Here is a 25,752-nt window from a genome sequence, read left to right as displayed (position 1 = left end):
GAAAAAATATTGAAATGTCCATTTCATGAGAACGATGCTATTTTTATCTGCACTATTCTAAATATTGTCTTTACCTGTAATTCGCTCCATTAACAGACAGAAAAATACACAAAACGTCACTGCTCTTTTTTACCGATTCAATAATCGATTGTTGGAATCACAGATGTGATGTAAAACATTAATCACTTCAAATTTGAGAAGAGCTGTAATACAGCGTCACCTCTTTTCAGGGACAGCACAAAAATGTTGAATGGCAAATCGCCACACTCAGCAATTTTAATAGAGTACTTTGATGACCTGGGTTAATTCAGCTTCTGGGTGGGGGGATTGGGGGACATTACAGTTTGGGGGAAAAAACAATTTGCCATCGTTTGGACATATATGGGAGCTAAATGAGGAGGTACTCCGCCGTAATTGGTTGACCTGTCATGATGATGAGCCGGGAGTCGACCGGTCGTTGAACGCTGAAATAAAGCAGGCGAAACTGACATGCCGTGATCCGATTTCAAGTAGCAATGTTCTGGGCGCGAACTTCTCCAGTCAGAAAGCACACACGTCGGTGCCGAATATCGCCGTGTTTTATTAGCAAACGCACGGTTGGTCCACTGAGACTTGCCCAGCGCTAGATCACTCCCTGTCAGTGCGTATGAGTTGCCCGTTCATCTGGCGCTCATGCCCGGGTCATCTCACACGAATTACAGCAACGGATGTTACCTACGCTGGTGGGATAGAAGATCTTGACACGAGTAGCTCCGCGGATCAAATATGTTCTGAGTGAGTGATCGCAGAATTCAAATTGGGGTGTGCATTTCACGGCCTTATTACCTTGCATTGGAAATCGTCCTCACCCGCCCGAGGCGATTCAATCTTCACTGAATCGAATTCACAAAGATTCGCCGAGGGACCCAGCTACAATACCCCCTGAATGATAACATTGACGGGCTTGTTGAAGCGGAGATATTGCTCTAATAGCGGACACGAAAATAAGTTATTCCGGTGAATCCCCTGACAGACAAGAAGGAGACACACACAGTCGGCAGGTTTATAAAGATGAGCAGTCAGTGGACAGGTAAACAGGATGGCAAACAGACACAGTGAAAGGTGACAATAGACAATGAACTTGTCATGTCAGACGATCAGCGTTAAGACTTTTGCACGTGTGAAAGCGCATTTCACACACAGAGTTAACAAATTCACAGAACTTGAAACATTGACTTACGTACACACATATAGCTACCTACCTATCTGCATACCTACCTACCTACATACATCCATACATACATACCTACCTACCTACCTACATACATACATACATACCTACGTGTGTGCACATGTCACATACATTCGCACAAACATGCATAAACACACACACCACACATACATACATACACACTTATAAACATACACACAGATACATACATACATACATACATACATACATACATACATACATACATACATACATACATACATACATACATACATACACAGCCCTTTATAAGCTGACTTGTAGAGCAGCCAAAATGCAAACACGTCATCCTTCATCCTTGCAACAGTGGCAACAGTGAAGAGGTTTTGGTCACTACATCATATAAGCCCATTCAACCTTAAGATCAGAATCTCATCCGGAGGGATTAGGGTTAAGTCGGTGGCAATCGCGGTTACACTGACCAAGTCACGGTATTTGAAGGAGAGGTCGGCGGCACGACTGTCTCACTCTAATCCTGACCCTGTCTTCGAGGGGACGAGGTGAAAAATGTAGATTGGCATCTGATTAAGGATGCACCAGTCGGTCAGATAGGGGACGCGCGAAATTTTGTGTTTCGTTTTGTTTTGATTTGATTTTTCCCCTTCGACGATTTGTAATGTCTTTTCGTTGTAGGTTGACAAAATTTTTCCCAGATTTTCCAGAATTCCAACTTTTCTAATTTTCAAAACATGAGAATATTTTGCAGAAGCAGAAAGGGCGGCATTTTTACTTAAGCAGGATTTTTCATATTTTTGACCATCCTCTATGATGTTATGGCATATCCCTTAGTATGAAATCTACTTTTGAGGGTCGCAAAGACAAGCGACCAGTGAAGATTGGAGCCTCCTAGCGTATTTTGATGACCCGGCACGCCTTAAAGGCAGGGACCAACTGATCGCGGCACAGAGCGAACAAGACTTAGAGAGACGCCAGACTTGAAAATCATGAAAAGAAAAATGACAGCATAAACATCGACGGCTGAGAAGTGAACACCCTATTGATGTAGGTGTTTGAAAGTTTACCTGTGAAAAGAGCGATTAACACAGGGCGTGTAGTGTTCAATACTGAGAGCAAATACAGAAGAAATAGAAATTCATATTCTTTAAAGGAAACCTCGCCCCGTTGCATTCAATGAAAAGTTCCTTGCCAGACATGAAAAACTTCTCGTCTCCACGCGTTGTTCCGTAGATCTGTCGACAGATTTCGCGGCCGTTACCTCTCGGGGTCACGCTAAATTCAAGCAAAGGCAAAGTTCATCAGCGCCAGAAAAAGTCGTTTTCGTGTCAAGGTTGGACCAGTTGAGCGCGCCCTTGCATCCACTCCACTCCGTCATCAACGGGTATGCGCGTGCGTCGAAGAGAAAAATCTTACCGTAATGTCAAAAAATCGAATTCAATTCCGGTGATAAACGCAACAAGAAATCTAATTAGCTTTGTTAAAGCTCCGTCATCATAAACCTGACATGTATTTACCGGCACGTAGTTTCTTGTTCCACTCAAAAGTCAGTTTGCAATGCCTCGCCTTAAAATCTGTCACAAAACGGTCTGTGCATGTATGCAAATGATTTCCGATGTTAGTCTAGTCCGGACTAGAACGCTTTATTTTTTTCTGTCTTTGGGCGTAAGCTAATTGCATATTTCAAAGGCACCGAACATCACGGAATATTATTCAAATTGTCAGAAAGTTGTGAAAATATTGTTTGGCCGGGGTGATTCTGTCTTCTTCACTGGTACACATACCGGTATATATTTCATGCTTTCCCTGGTATACAAATGTCCATGCTTGCGGAAAAGTGTGTCGAACTGAATCCCGGTGTTAGAGCTCTCTACAGAAGATGTGCTCATTTACGCATGCGCGGAGCATTTAGCGATCGTGAGACTGCGGTGCTGTGAAGCGTCGAAAACATCATGACGTCCATCAGGTGGAAAAGTCAATCGGGAGACATAAAAGCAGCAAAAAAAAATTCTATTAACGGCCCGAGAAAGGGTAAGATTCCATAAAATTTCACAGTTCCCCAGATATGGAGTTATTTGTATAAACCCACCTATCATTTTGCGATGTAAATGTGAGAGTTTATATCGGCCACGCGATGGCAACAAAACTAAAAAAGTGAGTTGAAGATACCCTTGTGTACGGGTAGAACGTAAACGATGGTTATACAGAGAATTGTGAATGAACTTTATTAATTTTCAATACAGGATGCGTGTTATGTGTTTGGAGGGCGCTGTTCTGTCAGCCTTAGCAAAACACGCCACCATTATTCTTACCTCAATCCTCGACTCAATTACCAGCAGATCATGATAATAAATATTTTTTATTATTATGGTTGAATATAAACAACTACAGAATTCTGCACGACAATTTGTATGTAAGTCACCCTATCATATTCTGAATCAATGATAAAAAAGATCTGCACATCTCTCTCTCTCTCTCTCTCTCTCTCTCTCTCTCTCTCTCTCTCTCTCTCTCTCCGCGATTCCCCTGGCAAAACTTTACAATCACTGATCAATTTCACCCCGTTGATGACGTCAGATATCCTTGGCCTATTTTGGCGCAGGTTCATTTGAAAGATAATATCACTATCGTTTGCCCTTATTTAACCGAACTAGGTATTCCACTACACTGTTATTTATAGGAAAGGCTTGTTTTGATAGCGACAGATATGCTGCTCTGAATCTGTGACATAAAAAAACCGTATGCGTCAAGCTGCTAATAGAAGAATATGTGTTTATATGGACGAGTTGAAGGTCAGCGCTGTTGCCAGCGCACAAAAGCGCTGAAGGGCGCGACCTAACTTTGTTGAGACTTTGACCTTGCATTTCTTTGAAAAGCGAAACTAGCGATTTCAACATATCTATAGATGAATTTATCTCATCAACTGAAAGGAAAAAGTGCACGCCCGGGAAGATTTAAGGGGTTTAGAAATGCTATCGATACAAGTGGGGCTGCTCGTTTGAATGCCAGTTCCGACAGACAAAGGTTTTCAACTCAAGGTAAGCCCGCAATCGAACAACTTCAAAGTGCGATGCATTTTGAAAATCTAGAGCGCGTGAGTGATCTAGGTCCCGGGTTTCCTGGAAACTTTGAAGGTCGCGACATGTTTTTGCTGAGACAGTGCAAAACAACAACCTTCCCTGACGTTCACAGAAACCCGGTCTGCGCATCTTTCTCATTAATTTTGAAAGCGTTGTCGCCATCTCCTCTTTTCCATCCCCTTGTGTTGCCATGGCAACTCGGCCGTCGAAAACCGAAGGCGTAAACATGTGAAGCTAATGAAACGTGTTGTTCTATTATCGATTTACCATATTTCCAAAGGACGTGTTTATGAAATGGACAGGCAGGTACACGTCTCAGCAAATAGTATAGACTGAACTCAATGAACAAATATCTGATCGAACTAATTATTTCTCATCGCACTGAGCGTTTTGAAATTCAACTGGCATGTCGCCATCACGTATCAGAATTCGCCCGTATATCTCTGTGCGTCTAAGAATGGTTCCCGCCAAGAATCCATAGTTCATCCATACCGGCAGTATATGAAATGTTTATTTCTTGGAAGTTTATTTCTAATAAAAACAATTTCAGGGAAGAATTGCTCGAACTTTTAACACATATGTCATGTTACTGCATTCAAAGTATCGCAGACATTTCCTGTAATAATCCATGATTCGACGCAAACTAGTTACCTTGAGTTTCCGGTCATCAGTAAATATTTCTTATATATATTGAATACCAAATCAGAATGGTGGGTGACCTCTCTCTCTCTCTCTCTCTCTCTCTTCTCTCTCTCTCTCTCTCTCTCTGTTTATTTTACAAAATACCCGGGGAAAGCATTCAACATAATCGAATCTACTGGCCATTTCAAACAAACTAAAGTGCTGAAAATCATTTATTGCAAATTCACATACCATGCCAGTATCGTTTCACTGTTTTCCTTCTAACTTTTGAGTCCAACTGCGAGACGCAAAGAGTGAACAACTCGGTCACCCTTACAATTCCATGGATTCAACTTGGATGCTTTGTCGTGGTGATTGGGATATTTCAAGTTTTCATAAAATAGAATATTTGTAGGTCTTCGTTTAAAAGAATTCAACATACACAATATTGTGGCCGTTCATCTGCAGTAAGATGGGCGTGGAAGCAAAACGTGTTGTTGGTTTTGAAAACGACGTCACCGTATTACGCTAGTACGCGCCTCAAAATCGAAAGACTTAAACTTTTGCTCAAACTTTCGTCAAGAAAAACTTCAACCATTCCCTTTAAAAACCAAGAATACAATAGGTCACCGAGCAATTCTGATATCGTGGCAACAAATTATTGAAACTTTCCTGACACAGGAAATTCAAAATGGCCGCCATCCCTGTCGCGGTGTTAACTCTATGGGGAAAATCGATTTTCAAACTGGCAAAAAGTAAGGCTTATGTTTATTTACTCCATCAGCTGCAAAATAAGTCCCCTCCAGTGGTAGAACACAAAACTACTGTGAAAATTTGAGAGTACGAATATGTGTCCCCGAGGCGCATTCTAGCTTAAATGTACGTCTGTGCTCCACAGACCCTGAAGCGTGTATCATTACGCATACTCGGCTAAGGCATGCACCTGGAAAACACTGAGCCCATTCGCTCTTACAAAAAAGAGTTTCTTAACTTAGGAGGTCTTCCTATTGAACCCCGTCAAGATTACGAAGGTTTGTCAAATCGCGATGTATGACCCAGTTGTCATTAATTTTATTTCCTCCTACCTGTGGACGATTCCCCTCTCATGCAAGTGGTGCAGTGCCGACACTAACTGCCTGACGAACGGCCTAGCTGTTTTCTCCGTCAGTCGGCCATCTTTATGTCCTCGTACGAACTCCAATAATTGTCCGCCGCCGGCGAACTCGGTCACCAGGCAGTACAGTGTGCTAGACTGAGAAAGCAAAATTTAAACAAAACATTCAATGATGAATGTCTAATATTGAATCAAAACGTATTGAAAATTTGTCCAAATCGGTCTCAGGTTCGTTCTAATATTTGATATTATTATAAACACATTTCTTACTGATTAAAGAATACATGCACATAGCTATACATATATATATTGAGAGAGCGCGCAAGCCGAGAGAGTGCAATATAATCCAGCCTACGTCATGATGTAGCTTTCATGTTGAAATGTTAATGCGCCACTTAAGGAGCTGTTACTGTTGAATGTACACTCTCAGGAGTTTAACTGAATAAATGAATCAAAAGGTTAACGGGACACTACTGTAACATCACATTCACTTTTCGACCCCTAAGTTTGGTATCTCTCTTTGGGAGTTGTTTTGCCGAATGGATTTAACTTGGGTGATACGTATAGGTCAAGTACTCAAAGAGGGGTTTTGTCCAACGGTCCTCAGTGACGCTCCCTGTTTAATCTTGCAACTGTAGAGAGCAATTAGATGATTGCATAAAGTAATATGATTGCATTCCTTCATCCACTGATTTACACACATATGGAAATGGCATTAATTTCTCGGAGTAAATTGTAATTCATAACAAACATCTGGCACGAAAACGACTGTCTGTGATGTACGTGCAACCATGGACAGTCTACTGCCTATGTGCAATAAACCATTTTCCCAGCGCCAGATTTTACGAGATCTCGCGCGGCTGCGGTGTTCGCAAAACATGGTCGACCGCCTACAGACAAACGGTAGATTCATTAAAAGTGTCTCAGGACTTCACAAAAGTCAGAAATTTATGCGATGTGTACAGATACCCTGGCGCAAGCAAGGATTGACTTACTTCGCAGAGTTTGCAAAAATAGGTGAATACCTAAATCTCGCGAGATTTCTCGATGGACGGACAATATTGCAATCTTAGGGTAACAAATTACTGAAAAATTGAATGAATCTTTGCAAATAGGTGATTTTGAGCAAAACACGCTGTGCTATGTGCAACGCCCCCTTAATGTGGCGTTACTTTGAATAAAGTGCCACTGTGCTCTTTCTCGTTAATTCAGGACGGCTTTGATTTGACGTGTTCTTCATCAAGTGTAGGAACATACCAAACTGACGAGAACATTCAATCACACTTCCCTGAAAGGGACTTTTAGAGAAACATAAGGGGCCAATAAAAATTTGATATAAATTGCAAGTTATCAGATATGCTTTATTTTACAGTTAGTAGCAGATAAAAGGTATTGTTTTTCACGCATCGGCGCCCTCCCCTCCCTTGAAATGACAAAGACAGGGCCCTAACACACTCACCCGAATAGTTTCGTACAGTCTGATGATGTTTGGATGGCGGACTTGGGCAAGTATCCGGGCTTCTCTGTGTAAATTTTGCCTGACATAGTCTTCTTTTATCTTCTTGGTGTCTATTACCTTGATGGCAACCTACAGCAACGTGAAAGAATAAGCCGTCTCCGTTAGTTCATGCTGTCTTTTAAAAACATACAGGGTTTTATAGTTCGCGGATAGAGTTCTAACGTTTTTGTGACGTCACTCTATAATTCAAACCGTCATGTATTGTATCAATCACTATTTCCTTGGATGACTTGATGTTTATATCTTTTCTTTGCATTCTCTTTTGAGAATAATCTAAATTAATATTCTTCTTCTCTTTATTTGTATTTTATTCTTGTCACCAATACCTGACGGATGCCACTTACAGATACGTTCATTAATGAAAAAAAATTATAAAAATGCAAATAAATAGAAAAGAGGAGAAAAAACATCTGGAACAACACAGAAAATACTGTAAATCATATCAATAAGGACACAAGAAGCGTTTAACCCTTTCACCACCATGGTTTGTCCCAAATCCATTGTTTTCTATGGTAAAGTTGGACCTGTATACAGGGAACTGGGGGTGAAAGGGTTAAAGTAGGAGTAAAGATTGACTCTCTCTCTCTCTCTCTCTCTCTCTCTCTCTCTCTCTCTCTCTCTCTCTCTCTCTCTCTCTCTCTCTCTCTCTCTCTCTCTCTCTCTCTCTCTCTCTCTCTCGCACACACACACATACACACACAGAGATTCCTGCCACCTCAGTTGCGACGTAGCGATCTTAGCTGTTTGCACCTCTCGGCAACATACCAGCATTGCCTAACACTGATGATGTATAATATCGCACACCTTAAGAGAAGGAACTTTCGTGTTTAAAAACGAGACTGTTGTCATGAGGGGTTCGTCCGCTCTGTTTCTTTCAAATTCCGGACCTTTACATTAAACTATAGGGGTGGTGTGAATTAGGAAATTGAAGCATTGCGTGGCAAATTTTGTGGTTTTTCTAGTATTATTTCAGAATTATTTTCCGTGTAACAATAAATAGGAACGATCGCCCCGTTGGGACATAACTGATAAGATGTTAACTAGCAGAGTGTTGTGTTGAAATGAACATCAGTTGACTTTCTATACGGCAGCTGTATGTCGAGTCTGCGCGTCACATTCGTTGCTGCAGAAACAAATAAATGGCAACAAATAGTCAACAAAAGGAAATACAGAACGAAAACAGTTAAAGTTTCAGGTAATAAAAATCCAATGACATATCGATGAACCATGTCAAATTAGGACCATAGAGCATTTATTTATTTATTTATTTATTTATTTATTTATTTATTTATTTATTTATTTATTTTATCTATCTATCTATTTATTAGTTCGTTAAGTAGTGGTCTATTTTTTGTTAACTAAATTATGTTTCATATCTTATGGTTGGTTGATTTGTCGCTCTGGGTGGAGATTAAGAGGGCAATGAATATATACTGATGGACACGATAAAATTGTTAGGTTTGCCACACTTGAGAAGTTCACATCCAAAACCTTGCACGTTTTCGCGTTTTGCGGGTAATTGACAATACTCAAACGTGGCGCGCTGTTTCCATGAGGAAGATCAGGTGTTCGGTACGTATTTCGAGGGTTTTGAACGCGTCAATGCGAAGTTTGTTTGTGGAGGACACAGCACAGGCAAACTGGAGTGGGCGGAAAGCTTACGCACATCGTTTACAGGTAAGCACAACCCCCATCCGGCACTTGATTGGCTTGTAGTCACCTTTGTATTCAAATTCGTAATGCCAGACAGGCAGGTAGAGAGCGAATGACACCCCGTCTGAAATCTCAAGGTTACAAAACACTACATCTACAATAGCAGGGGTAATAAGAGTCAATGATAATGTCGTGATAAATTCACCGACAATACAAGTGAATCCAGTTTTGCTAGATAGAGTAAACAAAGTTAGCCGGTCGACGTACACAAATTCGTAAGAATGTCAAAAAAATTCTCTCACAGTAAGAATATCACTCACAGTAAGAATATCAAGATCAGTTGAGCGGAAATTTGAGCTGAAAGAAAACTTGACCGCTGCGACGACAGACGCGTGAACACGCCTTTCTTCAGTACCGCGTAAAAACGGTAAATTGTGGGGTCGATATGTCCCCCCGCCATGTCGCCATGGAAACAGAGACGCCAATACTTGGCCGTGGAGGGAAGAAGAAGACAACACGCGTGGAACTATCGTGAACATCACAGATGTCGTTTTGGGCGGGTGAAGTTATTCGGAATTTTCTCATCGAAGCGATTGTGAGATTCGCCCTCTGGGGTCGTCGGACCTTTGCAAGAGATATGCAATATGGTTCACATAAATTACTGATTCAGAAATAACCTTAATCGCGTTAAAGTTGTGCGCATTTGTACATATGTCTACAACCACACACATTTACTCAAGCGGTCCATGAGACCTGGCGTCAACTCCACATTATGTCCATAACGTGCACAATACCGGCGCGTGGGGTCCGGTTTTGCGCGAAACATCACAAAGTTGTTTATTTGACACTGGAAAATCGCTTCGTACATCAGCCGACAATTGTAAGATTACCTACAGATAATTCCCTAAATGCATACCACCGTAGCTACTTTCTGCATCATGGGTCCTGCAGTCTGCGCCAAGATAGTTTTGTAACGCTCGTTTTTCTTCTTTTTCTTCATATTTTTTGAACTGTCTGCATTGGCTGATATTATCGGTGCGGCACAGTCTGTTGACGTCCTCGAGATTTTCGTCACTTCAGTTTTTTTTCTATCGGCGATATTGTGTCGTTTGATAGGTCGTGTCGCATCGACCTCAACAAGTTCAAACTTCTAGGCACGTCATGTCTGTCGTTCTTACGAACAACACGCTGCCTAAAATCAGACATGTTGGAGCGGACGCACTGCACATATGAAAAGCAATTGAGAAAACATTTGTTTACGAAATGAAGTGGTGTATGTGTCAACGGCAGATTAAGCGGCGTCGAGTTTCTCGAGTAACCTGGTCGAGTGTACTTGAAAACTGGCGAACAGGTGAACATTATTTTGTCGTAATTTTTGTTGAGACTATAATCTGTCGACTCCCTGACCTCCAAATTGTATTGTTTTGACGTTGCCATAGTAACTGCGGGTATGCCTGGCGACGGGTCATCGGTAACCAGGCAGAACTACACGGGTGAATCGAATTTGATTGAGAGCTCTCGAAATTAAGTATTGTTCAAACGACTTCACCCTTTATTAACATTGACGAGGTTGACCGACACACCGGCTAAGCTACAACCACACGAGATCAAACATTCCGTCCACTTTTTCGCCTACCGCTGTAAAAAAAGGTTTGATTCAAACGTCAAAACACCGTCTGCCGCCAAAGTGTTTTCCTAATCGATTAGGTAGTGCGTCAACGTTTTAAAGTGGGTGGTGTTGATTTCCTTTCTATTTCGCCGTATCCACCCTGCTGACTGAGTTCCAGACGACAGGGAAGTGAATTTTCGTCAAAATTTAGTTAATTCTCAGAGAAATAGTCATCCATTTTGGCGCAAATATGGTCAAATAATGTGCAACAGTTTTTCTGTATCAAAATGACCTTAATATTTTTAAAAAGTATCAAACGAAAAATAAACTTGAGGGTTGCGCGAACTTTTCATGGGCTTGCTTCCAATAAACGCGCAGGTATATCTGTCGCACTCAGCGCGACGACAATCAGTTAATCCCCGGCGACCGATTTTCAGCTCAAGCAGTTGAAAAGGTTTGCAGAGTCAACCTGAAGTGTTTATTGTCCGACTGGCTGCGGACGCGACACAACACAAAACAACAGAAAACCTGACCGGAGTTCATTCGGGTTTTAAAAGTGACAAGACTAATGTACTCCTGTGTCGTCGATAAATTCTTCAAGTACCGTCAAATAATCTCCCGTAGGCAAGTTCCAACACAACACCGGCGCAAACTACAAACAGACGGTAAAGCCGCTAGATCAACAGAAAAGTAGACACACAATCGGCAATTCTTTTCTTGTAGCCGAATAGACAGCGGATAATCCGCCCATAAACAAGTGCGACAATTACAGTTAAAGCGATGATGGGTTTACCGGGATACAGTCGAGTCTTTCGGTATGTACCTGTAAATTGAAATCCTTTTCTCCCGTTTCGGACACTCCTCAAGCGTTATATAATAGCCGGTGTATTGTTTATTTCTTTATTACTTGATACTTTACAAGTCATTGACCAATTTTTACATCTTGGCTACAGAACTGTGTGTGTAACTTACGGATAATCATTGACGTCAAACCAGTTGAAAACGTTAACCTGTATTGTGTCCGGAAGGGGGTCAGCTGGGAACCATGAAAATCCGAAATGTCGCCCTCTCCAGACTGGGAGAAGTATCAATATTTGTATAGGTATCGATTTGACACGTAGCACGGCTCAATGCTGCATTAAGGTCGCCTTATAACTGTACACGCCGGTTCTATTTTTGTGGGTTGGGGTCCAAAGTTCTTGGCGGAGTTTAGACGAAACGTGGATAAATTTGTTCTCCCCGACTGAGCCGAACAACCTGTGGCCACCTGAGGCTTGCCAGCTGATGCTGCGCGACAGGCGTTCTTACAGTAACGTTTCAACCTGTACACAAATACCGCCTCGCCTAAAAATAAGTTAAGTTGTGTTTCCAATCAATCGAACCGGCGTTAATCGAGGTTTATCGATGCGTGTAATGAAGCGCTCTCTCTGGCAAGAAAAGGGATTATTGTCTGGTAGTTCCAGGTATGCGCGTCTGTTGCCAGGGCAGAGCTGTCAGTTCACTTCGCCCCTATGGACAGGCGAGGCCATTCAATTTAAATACAAATAATAAATTTAAATAAAGAATTCTGTACAATCATACTGTGAATAATTATATAAGTAACGTTATAAAAGGAGCACCTACAACGAGGGATCCTTACTTAAAACAGCAAATTGGTACAAATTGCAAATTGAAGTTTTGGATTCCTGACAATTGTTGAGATAAACGACGATAAAATACCATATATGAAGTAATATCTGGACTGCGCTCCTTGAAGACTGTACCTGTGCCGGTTGAATCCGTGGCACAATCCGGCCAACCAATACACCAACTGGCATTTTCAAAAAAGAAAATCGAAATGGAGCTAATTTTCAATTGTTTAAATGGTTTTATCATCTTGATTATTAACTTTTAGGCCTATTTCTAAATTTAAACTCTTTGGGCTGAGATTGAAATATAGGAAACAGGTGTATACTGCTGTGAGGATGGCACTTTACGGCCATTCAAATTTCCCTCTGACAAACTCTATTTCCCACAATTCGTATTTCCGTTTTTTCAATTTCCAATATACCAAATGTCCGATTTCCCCATTTCATTTGGGGCGTGGCAGCTGATAGTATCTATCTTTGGCCTAGGAATGCATCAAATTGTGACAGTTGTTTGCGCGGGCAAGTCGTTCAACGGATAGAGTAACGAACATAAAAAGAACAATAGTGTTGCGGCCGCCGGAAAGGAAAGTCCGATATAATCAGTTTGACCTGACCTGCTGAAGTTTTGCGCGCTTCCCGTCAACGTCGCAAACTGGAACATTGTGTAAATTGTGACAGTCATCAGCCCAATCAGAGCGCGGCATCCACATTTACTAGTAATTTTATCTGATCAATTTATTCAGCTGTCAATCTTTTTACGCAATGATGTTCTCCTGATAATGATTTAAGTAACCAATCATAGTTTTAATTCGTATGCCGGCTCACTTTATAAATTGCACCTGTTCCAACCCGATCAAAATCTTGACCTTAAAGGCGTTTGATATAATGTTTGAGACATCATCGTCCGTCTAACAGTTCGTTCAGAGATACCACTTGCCCTGGGCAAAACATTTTGGAGATGAACACCTATTTCGCGGTGACTTCTTCCTTTTTCACCCATTTCTTGAATTTCTTGCGGCTGAAGTGCATGCGCAGTCTACCATCCAAAGAACAGTTTTTTTCTTGTCTTCCAGTATGTGAGACGATGTTAGGGACTGGCCAATTTGTTCAGCCTCGCGCGCTCTGTACGTACGTGAGTAGTACACACACTCCAGAGCTTGCAGAAGCCGTCTGAGATAGCGTTCTACATTTGCACTATAAATCGGAAGAAAAAATGTTGATATTGCACTAAAACGGTCACTACTCTGACAATTTGTAGCTGTGGAAAAGCAGTTATTGTTGGCATGGTAGCGTGCGCCGCTATGCGGGTCATCAAAAGGCGGGGTTGACCTTTTGATGACCTGCATAGCCACGCACCCTATCTCGCCAACAGATAGCTGCACAGCTAGACAATTTGATGTCCCAGTGAAGAATGTAAGATGTATAATAATAAGATTATCACGAAAATACCGCAAAGGATGCACTATGACATCGGCGCCGTGCATCACTCTCCGCTTCGCGTCGAGCGATACGCTACGCCAATGTCCTCGTGCATCCTTTGCGGTATTTTCGTGATAAGGGAGCGTTCAGTTTTTACGGCTGGGGGGGGGGGCGGCAAAATCTTGTCGCCGGTGTTCAAAAAAATATAGACCCCCCCCTGCATTTTTCGTGAAAAAAAGATGACCCCCCCCTTTGTCAGACGAAAAAAATTGATGGACCCCCCCCCCCCCCCGCTTAAAAATAACTAAAACCATACGTCAAATTTACCCGCATGGTTTGGATTTGAACTCCGGTACGCCGCGCACTTTATTCGTGTAGCAGAGATGCCAGTGCACAAACTTCTCAGCCACATCCATTGAAACGTCTGTTAATTAGGACGACTGTAAGGCAATTTTTAACTTCATTTCAATAGACAACTCATGTCCATGGACATTGTATAAAGTGAACTTTATTGGAGTGGTTCGCCAAAGGCAGCCCTCCGGTTAAGAGGGTCATTGGCCATAACGTAAAGTCAACTTTATTCTAGTGGGCCACCGGTACCACCGGTAAAGAGGGTCGATCATGGCTATTGCATAAAGTAGACTTTACTGGACAGGGCTGCTGAAGGCGCACGGCCATTAAGATTGCTGTGGGGTATTACATAAAGTCAATTTATTGGAGTGGGCCGCCGCAGGCGGCCTGCCGGTAAAGAGGGTCGATCATGGCCATTGCATGAAGTAAACCTAATTTGAGTGGGCCGCCAAAGGCGTCTGCCTGTTAAGAGGGTCATGGGTAATACATAATGTATATTTATTGTAGTGGGCCGCCGAAGGCGGCCCGCCGGTAAAGAGGGTCGATCATGGCAATGGCATAAAGTGAACTTTATTGTTGGTATTATGTTTTTGAAAATGTGGTGACCCCCCCTTTCTTACCAGTGAAAAAGCGATGACCCCCCCTTTGCGGATTCCAAAATTTTGATGACCCCCCCCCTGGATTTTGCCGGGCCCCCCCGGCCGTAAAAACTGAACGGTACCTAACCTCATACTAGTAAAGTTACGCGCCCAAAGGGCGCGCCGAAAAATGAAACTGAATGATGAAATTCATGGCTAGTACGATGCATTTTAGGCAAGTATGAGCCCGTGTCGAAATTTAAAAGCACACTGACCCCCTAATTGGGCACTAAAAAATAGGTGACACCATCACCAAAGTGAAAAACAGGGTGACCCCCATGAATCCACCGGCCTGCAAGGCCGAAGAAACTGACCAGTCCCTCATTCCCGCTAATTTTTAAAAGTATCTTGTTCTAATTATCGTAAGCCCCGCCCCAGTACATTTGGTCACACTGAGATAAATGTTACACCTTAATTCCATTTCGACACAATTATTTCCGCCATAGTATGAACAGATACTGGGCCACGCCCCAAATGAAATGGGAAAATCGGACATTTGGTATATTGGAAATTGAAAAACGGAAATACGAATTGTGGGAAATAGAGTTTGTTAGAGGGAAATTTGAATGGCCGTAAAGTGCCATCCTCACAGCAGTATATACCTGTTTCCTATATTTCAATCTCAGCCCAAAGAGTTTAAATTTAGAAATAGGCCTAAAAGTTAATAATCAAGATGATAAAACCATTTGAAAATTGAAAATTAGCTCCATTTCTATTTTCTTTTTTGAAAATGCAAATTGGTTTATTGGTTGGCCGAATTGTGCCACGGATTCGGTTGTCTTTCTAAAAACGACGGAGACAGTTTTAGCACTTCCTGTTGACGCTTTCTCATGTTTAAATAAACAATCGTCACCCGTTTTTCTTGCGTCAGACGACACACTTTGAAGGGTAAATTTATTTACGACGTTTGCCCTGTCACCCTTTTACGACCATTTCGTGACCGTCTGGTCAGTTCAGCGACTCGCCAACTCAAAGCTGTTGTTGTATCTCCGCGCTAAAGAATGTTAATAGCCATAATGTGTGATTTTTGAAAATATGTACAGCACGACACTTTCTGCCTACAAATCATCGAAATGTGTACAATTTATAAGTTTACAAGATAAATATGTCTCGTACTAAGTTAAGTGAAATCATGATCTATGCGAGCACATTTTGTCGTCCGCGAACAGAACATTTTGCATAACAGAGATATCCATGGTTTTGAAGTGGTGGTTTTGGAGTGAGATTGATTGACATCATTCATAGACAAACCTAACCAGATTTATCTCGTAAATTGTGCGGAAAATGGCACGGTCTTGTCCACACACTGAGCTAGGGGTCGTTACCGGCCTGGCCGAAGAATGTGACTCGAACGAAAATAACGCGCTCAAAGAATTATCGTGAAACACGAGCTGCAGTGTATCCGCTCTGCGCTTGCTATTCTCTTACACCAGCCATGTACTGCGTTGTCTGTTTGAGTAAACCGTTGACAAGGGTGCAGTTGTTCGATTTGAAAACAAGTGTTGAACACTCGATTCCTAGACGCCTGGTCGCAGGTCACCCTGAAATCTTCAGTAGCAGATTAACAGGGCTGATATTTTTTTTTTGCGAGCGTGAAAAGATTAAAGCCGCATTACCTTCAACTTTTGATAAATTTTTCACATCTTTGTTCTGTTTGTAAAAAATGATCTTCTGGTTATGCTCCAAACTCGTGACGAAATGGCTGTTGTTAAAATTTATCAACACATCTGTATAATATAAATTCATGTCCAATGTTAAGCTTATTGCCGACGGTTGATTTTAAGGTAGTTTTCGCCTCGATAATAAAAGACCTAAAACTTTTCCACAAACTTTCCTCAAAGAACCTTTCAACAATTCTCTTTCAAAATCCACATTAAAAATCACGGGTCATCTTCCAAATGTTGGTACTGGAGAAACAAAAAGTTATTTACCGATACTTGAAATTCAAAATGGCCGCCTCACGTGTGTTAACTCTATGAAGATAAATTAAATTTTCGATCGTTCACAAAAGTAAGCCGGTAAAAACTTTACTTACACAATGAGCTTCAAAATGAGCCCAGCAAGTGGTAGACCAAAAGATCACCGTAAAAGTCTCAGAGCCTGCATATCTGTCCTTGAAGTGTATTCTGCCTTAAGCTTAGTCCCGGACTAGAATCCAACTGTAGAAGTAGCATTGCACGAATTCGCCAGTAAACGTATCACCTACATTTATGTATGCAAAGCATATATTTTGTATTTCAGCATAATTTCCGAGAACAACAAGGAAATGTGCTTGTTTTGGGGGCAGAGGGATGCAATATTACAAGAATTTACGACCATTATCCCTTCAAAGTCACGTCTGTTTCTTCATTCATTTGTTTTTGTTTGTTTTGAGTTTTGTTGTTGTTGTTGTTGTTGTTTTGGGTTTGATTTGATATTTTTATTACAAAATATGATTGTCACAAGTCGGTCTATCACTAAAATACAAGATTTGGATCTGAGATTATATGCGACATTACCTGCCCAGAAAGGGTTGTGCACTTTCATGCAAGACCGAATTCAATACATTCAAACTTACAATATGGGGAACCGAACATCCTGATTGAATCGCTCCCTTTCGCACTCAAACAACACCGACGAACACCAAGCATTGATTGGCTACCGAATGGCTGAATAACAGCCTAATATAGATCGTTGGACCCTAGTTATAATCAAACTGCTGATATGGGAAAGTTTACTCAGGTTTAATGAAGCCTACATCGGGCATGGTATAGTGCATCGCCCCAATGAAAAACATACGGCCACAGTCCCTGAAGCTACTATAGACATGGATACAAAATTAAGTATTTCCTGACGGTATAAGGTCATCCTAGGGACCTGTAAACCAAATATTATAAAGCTGTCTGACCAGCGGTTTTGAAAAACTAAGTGACCCCACAGTTGACAGAGCTCTGCTATGTTATGTAGAGAATAACTTTTGATGAAGAAGGTGGATATCTTTGATAGCTCATTTCAGGATGGCCTGACCAAAAATGGCAAAATCAGCTGCAAAAATACAAAATCGATGATTTCATCATAATTTCAATATATTACATTAAGATAAAGCCTAGGAACCTGTATACCAAATATCAAAGCTATCAGATGAGTAACTTTTGAGAAACAAATATTTTGACCAAAAATGGCAAAAATTGACCCAAAAATACAAAAATTGAAGATTTCATCAAATTTCAATATATAACACTAAGAAAACCCCTAGGAACATGTATACCAAATATCAAAGGCATCAGACAAGTAACTTTTGAGAAACACATTTTTTGACCAAAAATGGCAAAAATTGCACCAAAAATACACAATTGCAGATTTTGTCATATAGTCAATACATCATATTTAATTCATCAGTAGAAACCTGTATACCAAATATCAAAGTTGTCAGACGAGCGGTTTTGATAAAATAAAGTTTTGACCAAAAATGACAAAAAAATTCCTTAGAAGTACTGATTTGCATATTTCATCACAATTTGAACAAATTTAAGTTGTGTTATCCCTAGGGACCTGTATACCAAATAACAAAGCTGTCTGACCAGCGGTTATGAAGAAGATTTCTGACCAAAAACGCCTTTTTTGGCGCTAATTTGCATATTTTCAACAATATCAAAAAATTAAAAAAAATGGTTTCTCAAAATCATATTTTCATCTACACAACAAATATCAAATCAGTAAGTACTGCAGAGTGGACGGACGTCTCACAAACGGACATACATACATACATACATACATACATACATACATACATACATACATACATACATACAGACTGACGACGGACGCCGGACGGATACCCATCCCAATAGCTTCTATAGACTATAGTATATAGTAGCTAAAAATCAAAGACACAATTATCGAGGTAATGAACTTATTCTGTAATACCACGGCAATCAATAGAAAGTGCCTTGAACTATCGAGCGGTAACATATCTCTTAATCTTACTTCATCTGTACCTCCGTCTTATCCGACAGTTCCCCCATCATGGATCTCTCTCTCTCTCTCTCTCTCTCTCTCTCTCTCTCTCTCTCTCTCTTCTCTCCTCTCTCTCTCTCTCTCTCCTCTCTCTCTCTCTCTCTCTCTCTCTTGTTTCTCCTGCACCAAATCTTCGATCCTATAGTCCGGGGACTCGAAATGTCTCAAGGTCTCAATGCTGCCTCCTTGAACCCGCACGCTACCCAGTCTGGCTGCCTCATCTCAATACAAGTATATCTAGGTTGCGTCTGATTCATATTTTTCCTGCTAGGTATGCGTTTTGTAGCACAAACATTATATCTGCGAGCGTCCTCTGATAGCGCTCAGGTTACCTCAACATTTATGCGTGCAATAATGACAAGGTCTGTGTACGTTTCCCATACTTCTGTCTCACCCTGTCTGTCATTGCACATCTCACTGCCTGTATAGCTTCGCCTTTCTGCCTCCGGCCCAGTTCTCTCTGTCGCTGCTGTCGAGTATTTCAGGCTGATTTAGAGTTCTGCTTATCGCTTGGGACCGCAGACATTACGGGCCCATTTCAATCGTTCCCCTCGGGGGCCATCCACTGTTATCGATATTTGAGCGTAAATACATCCTGATTTCGTACCATTTCTGCCTGCAAGCCGTCTGGGGGTTATTTACAGATCGCCATTAATCGGTCATTACCCAATTTTGCTACCTGTTTGTCCATTATATGTGCATTAATGACGCCGTATTACAAGTGTTGCAATTAAAACCTTGGAACTGTGCCGTAAGCATGCATTCTGTATGACCATGATTTTCATTAGGCAAGACAAAATAAAATCTATGTGCAGTATATAGTTTTCTTTCTCAACTCTTTACTCAGTTTTGTATTCTTGGTTTGATTTTTGTTAGATTTTGCTTGTTTGTTGGGTTTCGTTGGTTTTGGGGTTTTTGTTGTTGTTTTGGTTTGTTTGTTTGTTTTTGTTTGTGGGTTTTTTGGGGGTTTGGGGTTTTTTGTTTGTTTTGTTTTGTTTTGTTTTGTTTTGGGTTGGTTTTTTTTTTTTTTTGGGGGGGGGGGGGTTCGCGTTTCGGTTCGGACCGCTAAGATACATGTGTAAGTCACACATGTAGGTTGTGTTGACATAGTCAAATCGCGAGTCTATGAACAAAATAAATAAGAAGTCGACGGTTGTGCTTATTGAAAAATACTGAAAAAGACATTAAAGAGTTCGTAAAGAGTTCGTGACCATTTACAGACCTGTCGCTCTCTCTGCTTGAAATCGCAATTATACAATAAAACTTAAAGGCCAAAATACCAGTCCCTGCCCCCCCCCCGCGGTCGGATGTGGACATTTTGTAAGACTATTGGCGTTATGTTCTTCGCAATTAAACATAAAATAATTTCCTGTCATTTAAGCGGCTAGTAACTTTTATACGATGTTACTGCAAAACGTTTCCATAAACATGAAAAGTGAAAAGGCACATACCGGATACATTCTCAATTATTCCTAGAATAATCTTCATCTTTTGGACCAATTAACAATGGGCGTAAGAATGATTGTAGTGTGCCTGTATATGGTCATTATTTCCAACACTTTTTAAGGATGCCGGGGAACATAACATCATAATCTATAACAAATCAACTTGAGTTTACACGTCCAAGTTATTTCTTTACTTAATAGTTCTTAATTTTGACTCCAACATAACTCTTCCCCGATTAACTGAAGAATGGCAAATTCAGCAAAGATCAACAGAGTAATTGGCGCCACCATCGGTTCGTTCTGATTGATTTTCAGGGTACCGATCGAACTCCCATCTACTGTTACGTCAAGTCATTGGGTATACGAAAGAATGCCGAGAATGTCGCCGACTAACGAGAAGCGTGTTGCCTGAACACCGACCTCTGACCTCCCTTCACCCGGCACAACTACCAACTCATGGCAGACTTTCGGTTCACTTTCAGTCAATTGTCGTATGGTGTCTATAAATAAATGATCGCTTTTCAAGCGGTGGCCAAGCTTGCGATGTTCCAGCGTTAGCCTATGATTTGAAAAGCACCCCGCTCCCATATTTGTTGGGACAGTTAATTGGAAACTGCAAAATAGCATGTGTGAAGGTCACTGATTTATCAATATCCAGGGAGTTGGCAAGTTGACAAGGCCCAGCCAGTGAAACTAATGGCCTAATAACGAGGAAATCAATGAATTTGTGACAACTCAATTTTATAGCTGACAGGAATATCAACTCTTCGTTGCATTAGTAGGTGAAAGGACTGTGGTTGCATCGAATGACCCAGGTGGCATGATGATATAGGTGGGTTTGCATCTATGAAGGGATGAACTGTAAACGCACAACGTATGACGTTCAGTCACGGATAGTAAATGGGACCCTACTGTCTATGGTTCAGAGAGCAAAAGGTAGCGAGGATGGTTAGCAAGGGGGTGGATAGTGGAGACTATGTTTCATCGATCAATCAATTCACAGATTGAAGGGGGCGTAAACCGGTTTATTTCAAAATCACAGGTGCCTGGATCGACACAGTTAGTGCAATGGGAGGGATAAATGGAGCAAGGCCCCCGTTATGAACCGGTATGTCTTCGCTGACAGGCTGTGCGCCAGAACACGTTGGCTAAAATAACATACAGCTGGAGAGGTTGGCAGTTGGAAGCTTGCATGCTAGAATTGGGTTTACGTGAAGGCGTCAAGTGGGACGAATGAAAGGGTGGGCAAGGCTGATAAGCATATTTGTGCAGGTATGGAAACACATCGAATACATGATGTTGTGCATATGTTGTTACACTCTCGACAAGTAAGCTTTGTTTACGCGAGATAGAGTTTTGTTTGTTTTGTTGTATTTGCGGATTTAACGCTTGAATTGGCTAGATTAGGGATTGTTTGTTTGGTTTCGTGCCCCCCAAATTTCTTCCAGTTTCGCAAAGAATTTCGCCCCAAGAACACTGCCCATCTCTCTGGAACATCTGTCCCGGGTTTCGCACTCCCGGAAAACAGCAAGCACAGCTTGGGTGCATCAATTTAACATCCATCGGCCGAAAGTCGTCACAATTACTCAAATTAAAGGCAGCTTTCTTACAGGAAACGTGGCAGCGGGCAAAAATTAGCACCACGCGTGACATGCTGACCTTTGCCACCCACAGGTCAAAGATGATAGAAGAGTATCCGGTCTGCCGAGCAAGTGGAGTACTTCCGGTATGCCCACTGGGGGAAGATAACACAGCGAGTGTTCAAACTTGAAGGGCTCTCAACACTTTTATTGTGCAGTAACTGGTTCCTTATCGTAAATATTTCCCGTGTGGAGAAGACCTGATAAGATTGACACGTGATAGACCCAGTTATCTTTCGAAAAACAGACAGCTATGTGTAAATACAGTTCGCAAACAATTTCATCGCTGATCGACAAACACAGAGGGTGTCCTATTTAAGACGTGTTTCTCTTGAGAATTATCATACAGATGTTTATCGGACGGGATTAAGATTGTTATCAGATTATGCCCCGATGAGGGAACGTTTCTCTGCCATTTGAAAATCTGAATTGCCCTGAGCAATTGATCCAGAAAGTCAATATTGGTGTGGCCAGGCTGACCTTCAAAACGAAACCAAGTAGAAGCTCTAGCTTCTTCGATGCTACTCCTACGCCCGACCAAACCAACTGACATCTCTCCATTCTCATCGTGCTAGTAGAATTCAAGATGAATAAATTTATAATCTGTGTTAGTTTTAGTATGGAGGTAGCACACAGACTACCTCTGTGTTTTTTTGTTTTGTTTTGTTTTGTTTTCGTTTGGGTTGGGTTTTTTATATTTTGTTTAGTTCAGCAATAATGAAGTGTTGCTGTCCCGTATCACTGAAGCTGAAAATCATCCTCAGTGTTAACTGAAGCAGAATAATTGTATCTCATGTTTGAACTTGGAAGGACTTTTGCCAGTATGCCATGTCAAAATGACCTCAGAAGAAATTTTAACACTCGACGTCTTGGTTGACGTCTTGAGAACAATTGAAGTAAACGCCAAGGATGCCAAATGTTAGATGTGGCAACATGCAGACTTATCCATGGCAAAAACCAAAAGAGAACTACAGCTAGAAAAGCCTTACAACTGCCATCCTTTCTAGACTGCGAAGGCCGTTATATTTATAGAGCTAACAATTGTTTCTTCTCAAATAATTTAATTGCTTCAAGGGGTGTAGTGAACTGAACCCAGTCCAAGATATCGGCATATACCATTTCGATATGAGCCAAACATGTCGTTTATACAGCCTCGCGCCTGTAGCGTCAAAGATCTTATCACAGTCAATTTAGGATGGGTGAATGTTTTATGGTGGTCACTGTGACCTTGGATAGATCATATGGGTTTGAGGTGAGAGCACCTCCACGGCGTGCTCGGCTCCGTCAAATGAAAGACTGCGATGTATTGTGACAAGTAGGTTAATTCACAGCAGAGGGCTCGGAACGAAGCAAAGAGCACACAGCGCGGACGTTTACAAATCGATTCCATCCAAAATCGCCTTGCTCATGAAAATTCACACACACGACACCACTTAAAAAGTTGCGGCAATGAAAAATTCATTGCCTCGGTAATGTAAGTGTGCAGCTGCCGTTCAAGGGGACACCATTCGCCCCCGTCAATGGGGGTTTCGGTTTGACGACTGTGGCAAGTGTCAGATGCCCCGCGACTGTTCCGTATCGGATCAATTTGTTTGATGGGCCAATCAAATTCCACGCCTGTGCGAAGAAGTTGAACACGACCACTCGAGTGTACCGATACAAACCAGGGCAAGTCGCGTGCCTCTTGGCCTTTTTTAAGTGAAGCCTCGCGTTCCGAGCTAAATTGATTACAGCTACATATGTATGCAGGAGGTTGAGACTCTGCAACAGCCTCACAAGATTGGTGGCGTGTGTGAAGCGGATCTCTTCTTTACCCTTTGAGAACGCAAGTAATGAAAAGTCAGAAAGCGAAATTTGCAGGTAGGCGTCACACCTGGGCGCCATATCAAATAACTGAACACAGAGACAGGGCAGGGGCAGGGGCATGTTTACCACAGAGTACACAATCATCGGTTAAAGATTAAAATCAGTGAAACTTGAATTCTATATATTATGCAAATGTCTAACCTGCTAATAATTGCAGCCTGAGAACAAGCCGGTGTACAGGTTTCGCGATGATGTATGATTTTTTATTCCTCCTTTTGTAAAGAATTGAGAATAAGTTTATTTTGTCGGGTTTCTCTCCTGGGACACTTTTTTATTTATTTGTATTTATTTGCGGACCGTGTCGAAATCGGAAATGGTGTAATCTTCCTCAAAATCGTCGTACCTTTGAAAATTGCTTTCAACAAAATCTTTCTAATTGGCACTGTGGCCATCTTTATGCAGTTAACACTATGAAAGTATGATAGAATACGTCATTTTAAACTATCAGCTGTCACATGCTCTCTCTCTCTCTCTCTCTCTCTCTCTCTCTCTCTCTCTCTCTCTCTCTCTCGTAGGTATATCAGCTGAAAGGTGACAATTGCCGTAGCTTTGATAAAAATTCATTATCTCTGTTCCAAATGTCATTATTTCTGTTCCAAAACAGGGTTCTTTCTCGTCGTCTTCAAACTACAATCTCACAAACTCGACGCGCTATATACGATATACAGTGTGACTGTTGGTGAATGAAATTCCAGTCCGGACTGAAACAAAAAAAAACATTGTCATATGTCAACAGTAGTTCAATTGACATCACACGTTCAGGTTGTACTCTCGGCAGTTCACCATGATTTCGATCCGGGGAGTAGAACACGAAAAGTGTACGAGAAAAACGGAACAAAAATACCGCATCATATGATACACGTAACACGTGTGATACCGCTGACGTAAGTTTATGTACAAGCAAAACACAACCAGTTTAGATAGCGACAACAAACGCTTTTAGGCATGTGTCAGTCACTTTGGGTGACAAGTACAACACCAGACTGTTGATAAGGACTTCGTCTGTCTGAGATCCTCGAGATAGCAACTGCCCCCATCTAATACCCCAAAACCCTGCGGGTTGCCGGAGGTAACTTCATCTGTCCCCAGTGAGGACATTCCACGTTTCATTCTATTTCGGGACGTCACTCTAAACCCATCAAAATCTACCGGAAAGATAGTATAAGCCACGTGGGGTGCAATAAAAGTGCGTCCATCGATAAATGGGGGTATCTGCCCTGATGGTTGCCCTCACTGACAGCGATAAATGCACGTGTCTTGGAACAGGAAGCCCGAATAGAAAACTACTTTTAAGAGAAAACCAGTAGTCAAGAAAGAGTGAAATGCACTGTCTATACTTCAGCCTGCATGGAGCGAGCTAGAAGACACAAAGTACTTTGCTGGTTCACAGCCTCGTTTTCGTCACAACTGACGTTCTTTTCAGCATAGAATAATGACTGGCCATTAAGTTTGATTAGTTCACACCTGTGAGGTTACATGGGTTGTGATTTTCTGATCGAAACTCTGCAACTAGACAAAAATGTATTGATATCGCCTCTGTTTACAATACCGCATATCTTTTAACGGCTACGCTAGCAGATGGCTTTGTAATCGTGCGATTGGCAATAGAGCTACCCTTCATAAAATGCGCCAGCTCTTGTGTCTTTTCAGCGGGCTATGTTATTAAGTTATATGGTTTAAAGGTCAAGGGCAATGATATTGTAGTAGTGATAGACCGAAGAAAGTTTTGAGGAGACAGACAGAAGGAATGGTCAATGGGCCATAAAAACCAATTAATTTGTTGCCACTGTCTTCATAAGTCAGTGGATTCGAAAGTTGACGGTATGAGGCCGAAGAAACCGATCGTTTTTTTCCGGCTGTTATCTTTATCACTGACATATGGTGGCGGGTGTTCCATATTTGCCGGTCATCAAGCAGTTTTTACTGTGTCAGATGGAACACAGGTGTTCGCTCTGTACTGCTTTTGTTG

General features: G+C 41.6%; 1 protein-coding gene across 2 annotated transcripts in view; it reads right to left on the bottom strand.

Moving 5' to 3' along the window:
• LOC139133438 (5'-AMP-activated protein kinase catalytic subunit alpha-1-like) overlaps positions 1-25,752 on the bottom strand; it is an 89,784-nt gene that overhangs the window by 50,096 nt on the left and 13,936 nt on the right. For both annotated transcript variants that reach the window (XM_070700033.1, XM_070700032.1), the window contains exons 2-3: positions 7,479-7,607; positions 5,991-6,157 (exon numbers count right to left, since the gene is read on the bottom strand). In XM_070700033.1, coding sequence (XP_070556134.1) covers positions 5,991-6,157; positions 7,479-7,607 — 296 coding nt within the window. The remainder of the gene's footprint in view (positions 1-5,990; positions 6,158-7,478; positions 7,608-25,752) is intronic.

Source organism: Ptychodera flava, chromosome 5 (genome assembly GCF_041260155.1).
Source record: "Ptychodera flava strain L36383 chromosome 5, AS_Pfla_20210202, whole genome shotgun sequence".
In the NCBI taxonomy this organism is placed as follows: Eukaryota; Metazoa; Hemichordata; class Enteropneusta; family Ptychoderidae; genus Ptychodera; species Ptychodera flava.
The sequence above is the reverse complement of the archived record's forward strand: the minus strand, read 5'-3'. Positions and strand labels throughout refer to the sequence as shown.